This window comes from Pempheris klunzingeri, chromosome 24 (assembly GCF_042242105.1).
Source record: "Pempheris klunzingeri isolate RE-2024b chromosome 24, fPemKlu1.hap1, whole genome shotgun sequence".
NCBI lineage: Eukaryota > Metazoa > Chordata > Actinopteri > Acropomatiformes > Pempheridae > Pempheris > Pempheris klunzingeri.
The window spans coordinates 3014807-3028780 of NC_092035.1; the positions used below are offsets into that span (position 1 = coordinate 3014807).

General features: G+C 42.9%; 1 protein-coding gene across 1 annotated transcript; it reads left to right on the top strand.

Annotated features, from left to right (window-relative positions):
• LOC139223754 (rho guanine nucleotide exchange factor 7-like) lies at nucleotides 1-13378 on the top strand. The gene is made up of 21 exons (XM_070855743.1): nucleotides 1-165; nucleotides 1417-1500; nucleotides 4743-4827; nucleotides 5089-5213; nucleotides 5406-5610; nucleotides 6727-6818; nucleotides 7941-8035; nucleotides 8208-8303; nucleotides 8840-8962; nucleotides 9046-9184; nucleotides 9323-9382; nucleotides 9541-9687; nucleotides 9797-9883; nucleotides 9974-10052; nucleotides 10191-10327; nucleotides 10434-10658; nucleotides 10906-10999; nucleotides 11160-11249; nucleotides 12452-12548; nucleotides 12635-12689; nucleotides 12880-13378. Exons 1-21 carry the CDS (start codon nucleotides 1-3, stop codon nucleotides 13000-13002), a joined length of 2403 nt encoding a protein of 800 aa, XP_070711844.1. The 3' UTR covers nucleotides 13003-13378.
• The last annotated feature ends 596 nt before the right edge of the window (nucleotides 13379-13974 follow it).

The window sequence follows — 13974 nt, forward strand, 5'->3', positions numbered from 1 at the left end:
ATGAATTCGGCCGAGCAGACGGTAACGTGGCTCATAACGCTGGGGGTCCTGGAGTCTCCCAAGAAGAGCATCTCGGATCCGGAGGCTTTTCTCCAGACGTCCCTGCAGGATGGAGCGGTGCTGTGCCGGCTGCTGGAGCGGCTCAGACCCGGGACGGTGGACAAAGTGAGTGGATGGAATAAAAGAGCCCATTAGATATAGATATATATGGTGTATAGAGATAACTCAGATCAGCTCCAGGATGAATAAATAAACCTAAATAGCCAGTTATAGACTTCTATTGTAGGCATAATTAAATATTCAGCGTTTTGTTCTCACTTTGACATAAAAGTGTCTTTCTGAGAATAATAAAGAATCAAATATATATATTTTAAATTGTAGTGATGTTACTGATACTCTTGAACACTACTTATCTAATAAACAGGCTGAAGATCACAGTGATAATTTGTTTATTTCCATTCTGTCCTCACCTTCATGTGCTTTTATTTTGGGGTTTTTATTTTCTTCTTCAAATCTAACTAAGTTTATGACTAATTTTTTTGGTTTTTGCTGTTATTTCTATTACTCTCAGGAGGGAGGGGGAGATAAAAACGGAGGAATGTATGTGCATAAATGTGATGCCTGCATATTGCTGTAATTCTAATAATGCTAATATAACACATGTACTTATACTGAATATGGACATATGTCACACACACACACACACACACACACACACACACACACACACACACACACACACACACACACACACACACACACTTCTCGTCATATCCTCCTCTGGCTTATCCCACCTCCCTGGGAGGCTGGAGATCTTAATCAAAGCAGCGTCTGTCCGCATAGAGTGTGGGCAGTGCGTCTTTCAAAATAAAGGCATAAAAGCAGCTGCGGATCACCTCCTGTTACATTTATTTCACCCCTTTTTTAGGAGCACCTTTGCTACACCTTGTCCAGTTTTGTGACGTTATCAGACTTCGTTTCAAAGTTATATAATATATGTTTTGTAATAGAGTTGCTTCTTCATTCGCTTTTGGCAGATGTGATAAATAATGCAGGCTAGGGCGACAAAAAAAAAACAGTAACTGAAAAAATAAAGCCACACCACACTACAACAACTAGATTATTAATTACGAACTGCAGTAAAATAATGGGGGGTGTATTATTTACTTTTAGTTCCAAAATGTGTGAAAACGTCACTCAAGCGATGCTTTACTTTGAAAGTTCAAACCGGATGTTGGACTTATTAGCTAGCTTGATGCTGGTGAGCAGCAAGTGGCAAGTGCACCAGCAACGCCTGGAATAAGATTGTTTCCATGCGGGGAAAAATAAATAAAAAAACCTAAAACACCTCCATTAACAGTTTGCCAACATTTCGTGCCATAATTTGAAGCTAATTTAGCTACTTTCTGTGTGTAGTTTTTCCAGGAACCGAGGGGCGACAGCGACTGTCAGAGGAACATCAGCGAGTTCCTCAAAGGCTGCGGGTCTTTCGGTGTGGAGGTGAGTTATCATACCAGTAATTAACTGTTAATACTCTTAACTCAGTGAGAAGTGTAGAAATCAGGCCGCTACTTACACACACAACTCTGTTTTTCTCTTCAACCGCCATTTAAACCAACATACCGTGCTGTTTGACAGTGACGTCTCTTCTGCCGTTAATGTTCAGCCGTTACTCCCTTTAAAGGCTCCGGGCAGCAACAGCTACTGTTCTCACGGGCCACCTGGACAGGTGTCTTTATGGGTCAATGTAGCTGATTAGTGATGAAAATACTCACACGGTGTGTAGTTTGTTTGATTCATAGTTAGTTACATGACAAAAATGCCCTCTTGGAGGTAGATAAAACATGATAAAGTGCCTTACATGCAGGCACAATGTGCAGGGAAACGTTAGAAGATGCACTCACTGGTGCCCAGTGCAGAATTTATGATACTTATATGTAGGTGTCCTTCCAGAGGAGAAAACATGATCTAGTGCCTTCTAGGGTGGCTTTCAATGGAGAAAATGTGATGCAGGGCCCCTTAGGGTGCCCTTTAATGGAGAAAATGTGATGCAGTGTCCCTTAGGGTGCCCTTTAATGGAGAAAATCTGATTCCAGTGCAGAAAACATGATATAGTGCCTTCTAGGGTGGCTTTCAATGGAGAAAATGTGATGCAGGGCCCCTTAGGGTGCCCTTCCAGTGGAGAAAACGTGACGCAGTGCTGTCTAGGCTGCTCCTCTAGTAGACAAAATGTGATGCAGGGCCCCTTAGGGTGCCCTTTAATGGAGAAAATGTGATGCAGGGCCCCTTAGGGTGCCCTTTAATGGAGAAAATCTGATTCCAGTGCAGAAAACATGATATAGTGCCTTCTAGGGTGGCTTTCAATGGAGAAAATGTGATGCAGGGCCCCTTAGGGTGCCCTTCCAGTGGAGAAAGCGTGACGCAGTGCTGTCTAGGCTGCTCCTCTAGTAGACAAAATGTGATGACATACACTCATATGAAGGTATATTGCTGCGAAAACCTGCCGGCACAGATGAACTCCATGCATGTGAATAAAGAGGAGCCGTGCACGCAGCTCAAACAGCTGCACACAGCAGGTGAAAGTTTTGTGAGAATGAGTAGTTGCCAATACTGTCTTTACTTGAAGCAATATTGATGAGACATGTGGAGGAAGATTATCACATGATAGAGACGATGTAACATCATAATCTGTGTGCAAAATCAACACAGAAAGTTTGGCTGTTGGCTTCTAAGATATCTGTAATGTTATCAGAGTGTGTGCATGTTGTGTGTTTGCACAAGTGTGGGTCAAGCCAGGTCACATCCTGCCCCACAGTGGGTGTGGAGAGAGGGCTAGTGAGAAGTCACACACACACACACACACACACACACACACTATTGATCTTAGCCTAGGAATCCTAATGGAAAAGAGCAGATTATGCAACATAGTCTTGAGCTGCAGACCTATAACAAGGTTTTGCTCCACACTTGGGTCGCCCCTAAAAGCTCAGTCAATAATGAGGGAGGTGGCTCAGGGAAAAAAAAAAACCCCAACCTTGCACACGTGGTAAAGGAGCAATAGAAAGAGAATGAAAAGATGAAATGGAGTCAAGGAGAAGGAGGAGGGTGGGAGGGTGACGTAATGCAACACGCCAGGCAGCCAGTGGATTTTCCAATCAGGTTGATTAGACGCATGTCAGCCATGTTGCTGGAAGCCAAGGCCTCCATTACCAGCAGCCTGGCTGACATCAGCGTAGTAATTCATTGGACAAGCAGAGGACGAGACAGACCGTCTGTCCAATAGAGGAGGATTACAGAGTGGACGGTGCCAGTGGGACTGTGGATGAGTTCTGACTCCATGATTAACCATAAGATCATAAATTTGGCTTCTGCTATTAATTAAACTTCATCGGCTGGGATATTGATTGGGTGCTTTTAGAGTGCTTTTTCTGCAGCATTAAATTAAGCGCTGCCTACTAACAGGTAAGCTCTTAAAGCAGTCGCTGGCTCTTGTTTTAAGCACGCTGTGATTACGTGCACGTCACAGCTACAGGTGAGAGCCTTTTCACTTCAGGCGCAGCATGCAAAGACGAACATGACTGCATGTTCTTTAGTTATTTCTCTTTTATTTGGTTACAAATTGTAACAGCATCAGTTTATATTTATATCCTATCATTTCATTTAATGAAAAGAATATTTATTTGATTTGCACCATCGAAATTCTTTCAGGGATTAATAGTGCGACTTGTATTTCAATATCAAATTCACTTTTTTTTTTTTTTTCCATTAGTGAGGGATAAGAGTGTCTTTGTTGCCGACACCACACATGTCATTCTTAGTGTCAGATTTCAGTATTGATCAAGTGCATTGATACAGCATGGTACTGGAACAAGAGGCAGCTAAATACATAAAATATGTGCAAATGCAACTGTAGCACATTTCCACTGCAGCAGTGTATCCTGGCCCAAAGCCAGTGGGAGGGGTGAAAGTGTGTATCAACTGCTCGGACTACTAATCAGGCCGTGTGTATAAATCAGACCGAGTGGATTCTTGACAGGAGGACTCCATTAAAGAATAGTGGAGCTGCTGCCATTATTAACTTTGGGGTATTTGATTTAAAATAGTTTTAAATTGAGTCTGTAATCAGGATGTCTCAGCTTTGACTTTGACGCCCCAGGTTGCTCCCACCTTCACGCCTTGGGAATGTAGAAGTCAGTCAGTGTGTGCTATACACAAGATTAGGGGCTTCAGAGGTATTTTGATTATGTGTGTGCGCGTGTGTGTGTGTGTGTGTGTGTGATGGGGAGATTACAAGGGGGGAGCTCAGACTTTGAGTAATCCTGCTCCAGACTGCAGTTGGTTCAGAGATGTAAACCCCCACTGAACTTGTGCGTTTCTTCATTTTTAGGCTTGGCGTATGTTTTCTTAGCGCAGATTCTATCTAGTAAAGAGGGCTAAAACAGAGGAGGGTGTATTACAAAGGAACAGGACCACCACACATGTCTAATTCAGTAACCACACGTTACAATGTGCTTTTAAAAACTATATTCGCTCTGTTATTCATCATCACATCTCAGTGTGAGATCCATGCATGGAAATGTCAGTGAGACAGCTGTGTGTCCTCGGTCACGTCATGCTCCATAAATGTATTATGACAGTGTGAATGCGTTGTTTCTTTTCTCTTCTGTCTCATACTCCTCTTCACTTTATTGCTGTTCCAAAGTTCATTTTTAATATTCTTTATTCGGGTTTTCTACTTTTAGCCGTTTGAGGTCAATGACCTTCTGTCGGGGCTGAACTTCTCCAAGGTCCTGAACTGCTTGGTTGCCCTTAATAAAGCTACTGAAGGTAAGATTATTGTGTTTGTGTGTGTGAGAGAGTGTGTTTGTAATATTTCTTTTCTTTTCTTTTTTTTATTGTGTTTATATAAATGCTTTACAGCTTCATATTTTTATTCATATTATTAAAAGTAGTTCTAATAGTGGTATCATATGCTATAATGTCATTTTCTGTTTAGCTGTATAGAATAATTTGATCTTACCAGGATTCACAATGAATGAATTTTAGACACTTTAATAGTTTAAGCATTAATTGAACCATTGTGTGCAGATTTAGGTGTTTCTGAAGACAGCGTGTGCGTGCCACACGCCTCAACATTGAGGATCAAGTCATTTGACTCTCTGAACACTCAGAGTCGCTCCTCTAAAGCGATTCTGCCTCAGTATCGCAGCCTGGTGAGTTACCATAGCAACGACAACAACACATCTCCCGAGTAATGATGGTGGACAAACACTGACTGGGGTTAGATATACAGAGCTGATATTCTGTACAAGAAAAAAAAGCCACGGAGGCTCCTCTCTTACTAGTAAACACACACCTTCCTGATGTTATTCATGCTCTATCTTCCCTGTCCTCCTCTTCCTCAGGACATGTCAGAGGGCAGCGGGTGTGGACACTTGCTGGTCAAGGCACGCTTTCCCTTCGAGCAGACCAATGAGGACGAACTCTCTTTCGCTAAGGGCGACATCATCAACGTGATCCGCCAGGAGGACGGTGGCTGGTGGGAAGGCTCGCTCAACGGCAAGTCCGGGTGGTTCCCCAGTAACTATGTACGGGAGCTGAAAGGAAACGGTGGGTGTGCTTCATTCAAGTCCATGTCATTTGTCAGTTACAAATCTGTGTGTAGGTCTCATATTAACACCAGTAACCTGCACTGCTGCTTTCTTTTAGCTGTAGTATGGTTTCTTATGGAAGCTGACCGACTTAGTTATCCTTGAAACATACGGTAATGAATGCAAATTTATGTGTAGCTAGTATTTCGGTTCATTTAATCAGAAATTCCTAAGGGGTTAAGGATAACTTCAGTGTTTGAAGGCATTCCTTTCAGAGACTTCACATTTTCAGGCCGGTGAGTTTGTCATAGAAATATGAGAACAACATTAAGAATATGGATTAATTTGCACCCATCCTCCCGCGCTTCTCAGAGCTGTATCCTTGTGGCCTGTTTGATTGTGTTGGTTGATTTCTGAGGACGGGAAGCAACAGACGAAGGAAGGAAACCCTGCAAGCACACAAAGACAGGAAGTTCCAAAGTTGCTGTATAGAAAGGAACTTCCTGACTTAAAGTTTTCTGCAGAAAACAAAGACCATGATAACAGAGCACTGAGGAATGGAGGCAGATCCACATGGCCAGTGGGAGTTTGATGTTTGAGGGACCCAAGCTTATGATAGCTGTGGTTGTTTGTCGGGTGAACAGCAGTGAATTGCCTGCCGAACTATAGGTTATATAGCAGTCATTGAACTAATGCAAGGGACAACAGTGAACTGAAGTACATGATGTTATTATAGGCAGCACAAAGCTGAAAAAACAATAACCAGGACGGTGAAATGACATGACATCATGGAGTAAATTGAAGCATTCAATAATGGCCGTCCTACATTTTGCAGCATGTATGGCTACATCATTTCCCTGCTGGAAACTTCAGAAAGGACACATTTTCCTGTGTAATTCTATTGAAGGGGGATATGACTGGTCTGGTTGGGTCCTATGGGATGAGTTTGCACACTTATTATTTTCTGTTCAAGTATGTCGGTTGTCACTGCTCATGCTGACCGCTCATCTCTGTTGTATATATTTTACCAAACAAAAACACGTATGCTACATGAAATGTTCGTAATTTTAAGTATAAATCAATATAAATGCCTGTTTTGTGTGTCCTTCTCCCCCCCCCCACTCTTGCTTTATAGACAAGTCATCAGACAAGCCAAAGTCTGGGACACTGAAAAGCCCCCCCAAAGGTTTTGACACCTCTATCATCAATAAGACCTACTACAACGTGGTGAGCATCATACTTTCAACGGGCTCTGTTTTAAAACTGTCCTCATTCTTTCAGGAGCATACATGTGTGTGTGTGTGTGTGTGTGTGTGTGTCTGTGTGTGTGTGTGTGTGTGTGCTTTCTATCTCTTGTTGTATTTATGGACTGTGAAATCAATTATGCCTCATCCACACATCCAATTAATGATTGTGTAGCTGTGTCTGTGTGTGCATAAGCATGTGATAATTTGGGTGTGTGTGTGTGTGTGTTGTCGTCTGGCTGAGCGTGTGAGTGAGAGTGCCACAGATGTAATGTAGGTTATTTCTTCCATTTCAGTGGTTTCTGGGGCAGCCTTGCCCCAAGGTTGGCTTCTGTCGCTGTGTGTGAGTGCTTGTGTGCGCTTTAATAATGCAACAAGCTGCCACAGTCTCTCCAGACAGCCCATCTTTGGTCGGGGTACCTGACTCTCTCTCTCTCTCTCTATCGCGTGCACACACAGTCACAGACCCTGCCTGAAGTCAAAGCTGTTCCCAGACAGAAATGCTTAACAAAAAGAAGTTATAAATAAAAAAGAAAGTCTTTTTTTTCTCTTTCTTCTAATGGAGCCTCTAAAAAGCTTTACAACGGAGGCTCGTATGAGTAGAAGACGCAGGCTTTGGGTTTTATAGTTTCTCTTTCACATCAGTAAGACATAAAAAAAAATGACTGGAGTTCAATTTTACTACCTGCGGTCCTGAGGGGAGACACAGCAACATGTGTTACTTGTCTAAAATGCAGTAATTCATTACCACAGGGTGGTAGGTGAGCAGGAGTAGGAGTAGGAGCAGAGTAACCTATTACATCTGAATTCTGTGTTTCATATGTATGGGTTCAGTGATTGAAAACTGGCATTACTAGAAGTAACCAATGATTTTTCTATTTTCATTATCTGTCATTTATTTTCTTGACTATCTAATTAGTATATTAAACATCGGATGATAGTGAAAAATGTCCATCACAGTTCCCCAGAGCTGAAACCAGACATGTGATGATTAATTCAACTCAAATTCTAAACAGCCATCCTTCCTACATAGAAAAAAAAAGATTTTGAACTGCTCTCATCTTCTCCATTACTTATTCTTCATATCGCTCACGGCCTGCGTCAGGTCCTGCAAAACATCCTAGAAACTGAGAATGAATATTCGAGGGAGCTCCAGAGTCTGCTGGGCTCATACCTGCGCTCACTTCACCCCACAGACAGGTACGGTTATTTTTACACTTCTTCCTGTTTTATTCAACAGTTTTATTTAGAGGTAGCGCTGCACACATGCATATCGTTACCAATACCCATATATATAGTACCGCATATATAGTAGCCCATATTGTACAAGCACTGTTACAAAATGCACTGTGCATGGATTACTGTTTTGCAGACTCAGCAGTGTTGACATCAGTCACATTCAGGGAAATCTGGAGGAGATCTCAACCTTCCAGCAGATGTTGGTTCAGTCTTTGGAGGAGCACACAAAGTCAGTGCACCAATGTCTACCTGTATATATATGTTATGTTTAATCTATTAAATGCAATAATTGACACAGTGGGATTTTCGCCATGGTACAGTAAAAGGTTTATTGCACGTGTTAGTCCTAAATTACAACAGTATAGAGTTGACAAGAGAGCTGAAACGATTTATTCAAAAATACTCCAACTTTTTAGGTCGGACAAAAGTTTGAAAATATGTTCTTGTGTTTTTTTTTCCATTTTGCTATTTATTTCTGACATTTTACAGACCAAATATTTAAGCAATTAACTGACATTAGACGCAGAATAAAAATGAGATGAATGAAAACCTGATAATGGCCAATATCAAAGCAACAGCGACATCTAGTGGTAGACTGAAGAAACATACAGCAGGTCTCTTTTTAGAGACAGCAGAACATGAATTTTAAGTTTGAAAGATTTGTAATAAATGCTAATATGAATGTCATCTCTCAGTTAAAGACACTTTGAATTCCTGAGGACTAACTGATTGAATGCTCACGCTGTCATTGTTGTGTGTGTGAAGACTGCCAGAGAGCCAGCAGAGGATCGGGGGATTCTTCCTGAGCCTGATGCCCCAAATCAAGATCATCTACGTGGCCTACTGCTCCAACCACCCGTCTGCTGTTAATGTGCTCACACAACACAGGTGCAGTCAGAGAAACACTGTGTTTTGCAGGTGTGTCCGCTCGTGCCTTGTATTTATGTTGTGTGTTTGGCGTGGCGTCACAGTGAGGAACTGGGGGAGTACATGGAATCCAAAGGGGCGCCCCCTCCTGGGATCCTGGCTCTGACCACTAGTCTGAGTAAACCCTTCACCAGACTGGACAGATACCCAACGCTGCTGAAAGAACTGGACAGACACATGGAGGTAAGCTTGAATCTGTCCGTCTGCAGTCCTTTCGTTGTTTTAACATATCTCTACTAAACAAGAACTTGCCAGCAGGATCTGAATCCCCATGCATGATCCTGGGAAAAATAATATCTTCAATGTGTTTCTTTGTATCAGGACCAACACCCTGACAGAGCTGACCTCCATGCTTCCATAACGGCCTTTAAAAACTTTGCAGTAAGACTCAAACACACATACACATTAGTGGCATTCAGCATACTGAAGGATTACTGACAGTGAATCAGTTTCCTGAGCTTTAACAGTCAACAGAGTTTATTAAAAATGCTTCATGTGCCTGTGACTGCTTCTGTGGTTGTGTGTGTGTGTGTGTTCAGGTTCAGTGTCAGGAGGTGAGGAAGAAGAAGGACCTGGAGTTGCAGATTTTAACAGAGCCAATCAGAAACTGGGAGGGGGATGACATCAGAACCCTGGGCCCTGTTCTCCATATGTCCCACACCACAGTCCACACACAGAACTGTCAGGTACTCATCAGAAACCTTCAGACTATTGGAAATACACCCTTCCAAATGACAAGAGTGTTGAGTTTAAGTTACCGCAGAAGAGAATGTAAAAAGGTTCTTTGTTTTTCAGGAGTCAAATGAACGCTACCTCATCCTCTTCCCTCACACTCTGCTCATGCTCTCTGCCAGCCTGAGGATGAGTGGATTCATCTATCAGGTACATTTGCATAAATATGCTCAGTTCACACTTTTCTTTGGTCTCTGGTCTGCTGATTTACACGTCGTGCGCTTCTGCGTGTCTCTGCAGGGGAAGATACCACTGTCAGGAATGCTCATCTCCAGAATAGAAGACGGAGAAAATCTGCGGAATGCTTTTGAAATATCCGGTCAGTCCTCCCTCTCATTTAGCTAGTGGAGCTCTCTCTTTTTAATTGCGTTCCTTTCTGTATACTGGCCGTGTCTGGTGTGGGAAAGCTTGTCCTTCTTCTGAACGTTACACGTGTGGTGTCTGTGTTGTCATGCAGGTGGCCAGTGTGAGCGGATGCAGGTGGCATGTAACAGTCAGCATGAGCTACAGGAATGGCTGGACCTTCTCACCAAACACACACACACCTCGGCAAGCCACAGACACTCAGACAAGCCTCAGTCCGTCTGTCACACAGTAAGTCTCCAGGCTCTCTTAAGAATAAGTCCATTAACTAGTTAGTCGCTAGATCCTCATCCACTTTACTGTCCTCTTTCCCGCTCCACCCACCTCCTCCTCTCAGTTGCCCAGTCACCCTGGCACCCCCACCAGACACTCGGAGTCTCGTGGAGGGAGCACTGGACACACCTACCACACCCTTCCCCATCCCTCTTCATATGGGACGGGCCTCAGCAGCAACCCAATGTGGGGGCCCCTGGAGCCACCGAGTACACCCAAACCCTGGAGTCTGAGCTGCCTTCGCCCTGCGCCTCCACTCCGGCCCTCAGTTGCTCTCTGCCAGAAGGAGGTACACTGGTTTACTAAAATGAATAACTATACTATACACTTCTATTTATAGTATATGTGTTGGGATCTGGGAGCCTCTTGAGTAAATGAGGATGTTTTTACACAATTAATTCACTTGACATTAACCCACTGAAATAATGTGAATCATTTTGAGCAAAGATTTACATTCTTTCTGAGTCCCGTTAAACTCAAGAGTTAAATTTGGAGCAGCATTCCTACTCTACATAGTTCTGTGTCCTTGTGTGAAGGATATGAGCAAGAGTCCGAAGAACATGAAGAAGCTGCTCCCGAAGAGGAAACCAGAGAGGAAACCCTCAGAAGAGGACTTCACTGTCAGAAAAAGTAAGTAAATTCATTTGGAACTGGACTTCAGGCGAAGTTTCAGCTGCAGTTCGCTGCAACATTGCAAAGAACTGTATTTCCAGTATGGCTGCCAGAGAGAGTGTAGCTGAGAGTCGTCTCCCTCCACCATGTCACCTGTCCCTCCGCCCTGTCCTCTCAGGTACGGCAGCTCTAGAGGAGGACGCTCAGATACTGAAAGTGATTGAGGCGTACTGTACCAGTGCCAAGACGCGACAGACTCTGAACTCCAGTGAGTAAACGCACACATCTGCACACTTGCATATATGCGTAGACACGGCTGTCTGTCTTATTGCTAACCACTGTTTGTTCTCTGCTGTCAGCTCTAACAGTGTTTTTCTCTTTCCTGTCTTTTCATGTCTTCCTCTGCTTTACCCGTCCTTCAAACTTTGATTTTTTTTATTTTTATTATTTCACCCACCTTCCTCCTATTCTTTTAAAACCATTTATTTATGGTTACATTTGGTTTAAATCTGATTTTTTATGTTTTTACAAATGTCTACAACTATGATATGGTTTATCCCAAACCCTCATCCCTTTCTCCATTATGATTTGGTCTCCTCCCTTCATCCCTCCACCATTCAATTTGGTTTGTTTGAACCCCATCTATTACCGGTTACTTTATGGTACAGCCTGGCAAGGGACTGACCTCATGCACAACCATGTGCTCGCCGACACCAGCCTCACCGTCGCTGGTTTCCCCAGCAACCCGCCTTGTTCTGACCAGTCAGAGGATTCGGATTATGACAGTATCTGGACTGCCCATAGTTACAGGACTGCCTCTTTTTCTCGTAAGATATCGGTGTTGTATGCTAGCGAACCAGCTAGCTTACAACTAGGGAAAGACACATAGATCTATTTAGTGTCTCAAACCTTTTCGCCTGCTGTGTGTTTGTCTGTGTGGATCTACAGTATATTTTGCATAATTAGTATTTGTGAATGAGCCATGAATATACAGTAGCTTCATTTAGTATATGACCAATAGTACAGTCAGTATATTAAATGGCTGGGTATGTGTTTAATTCATTGATTATTTTAATGTATTTACTATCAAATCAGAGTCAAAACACCAGAAAATATCCAAATTTGAGAAGCTGGAACCAATGAGTTTTGCCATTTTTGCTTTAAAATGACATTACCAATTAATCAGTTATCAAAATTGTTCCAAATTAAGTTTTGGTGATTGATTAATTGGCTAATCATTGGAGCTCTACACTTGTTTGTTGTTTTGATCCATTGATGTAACACTCTGCCCATCAATATGAAGGTGTTTGCAACCATTTAACTGTATGCAGGAAAAATAGACCAATGTATAATACACAACAAGTGCCTGTGTGTACTGTCCTCTTTGAACTCTGTGTCCACCACTAAAAAGTTTGCGTGCACATGTATGTGTTGGGTTAACGACTTACACTGTCGTCCGTGTCCAATCAGGCTCCAGCAGGAAGGACGTGCACATGTTGTTCCCAGAGGAGGAGAAGATCATAGTGGAGGAGACCAGGAGCAACGGCCAAACTGTGGTGGAGGAGAGGTGAGGGAGGAGACGTGACAGTATGCTCTCACTGTGTGAATATGAGAAACGACAGTCGATGGTATGTCACTGCTCTGTTCCTGCAGGAGTCTGGTGGACACTGTGTACAGTCTGAAAGATGAGGTCCAGGAGCTAAAACAGGTGAGTCAGACTCTGTTGGTACTGAAGATTTGAGAGAGCTCTTTTAGCTGCCGTTGTGGTATTATTGGGCAAAGATGAGAGATTGGACTGTGGTGCTCAAGCTAAATAATCCGTTTTCTCACATCGATCTCATATCATCCCTCCACTCCTCCGCTTCTCCTGTCCTGTCTTCCTGTGTCGCTCCCCTCAGGACAACAAGAGGATGAAGAGGACGCTGGAGGAGGAGCAGCGGGCCAGGAAAGAGTTGGAAAGGATTGTCAGGAGAGTTCTGAAGAACATGAACGACCCGACCTGGGATGAGACTAACCTCTGAGATCAACGTGCATCTGATGAGACCGGTTTCTGACTTTTAAATGACCAAACGTCCCATGATCCCTTGCTCAGCCTTTGTGGACAGAAGCTGCCATTTCCACTTGCTTTGACCCTCTCTGTGACCTGTGTACCTAACTGTGGACCAAGAGAAAATGCCTGCCAACCATCAGCAAAGCCATCCCAACTGACCGTAAAGCTGTGAAGCCACATCAGCTGGTAGGCATGACGACATCACTTCCTGTCATGCTCCTTTACTTTTTCAAACAGCCTTCTTTTCGAGCATTGACCAACGCATCACTTTTTGCCATTTATTCATTCATCCTTGTGCTTCAAGTATAAAGTTTCACCCTTGCGAGGACAGGATGTTATTGACTGGCCTGGGGCATGAAGAAGAATGCTCCATGAGTTTATAGTCACAGTTTATTCAGAGCATCTGAATGAAAGTCCTTTTTCATTAGCATTAGCATCATGAAATACTTTTTCATTTATTTCATTTGGTTTATTTGTTATATGAGATGGAAAAGTCACTGTATTGTAAACTAAACCTAAATTTACCAGCACTTCTCAGTGGCCTCCTGTGTACTACAGGATGAGAGGAACATTTGGTGTAAAAATAACTGCAGCTATGATGAAACACCAGTTTAACATTTTGCAACAGACCACCATATTATTTGATGGATCCCCTGCATTGCTTCATGGGATATGTACATTTCTGGCCAGTGATTATTTTGAGGAATACATTATTTTAAACCCAGATGGATAAACTCCAATAGAGGCATAGACACAATCTGGCAAACCTGTTGATTCATTTCTCAACTGATGATAAACTGACAATGATCTGGGTACACGGCAGCGTGTGAGCTGATCAGATCATAAACAACACATCCTTGAAAATGTGTAGTCACAAGAAAATGATGTTATTCTCAAAGTGAGGCTGGTGAGAGGCTTTCTCAGGAATTAGCTCGACCATCAG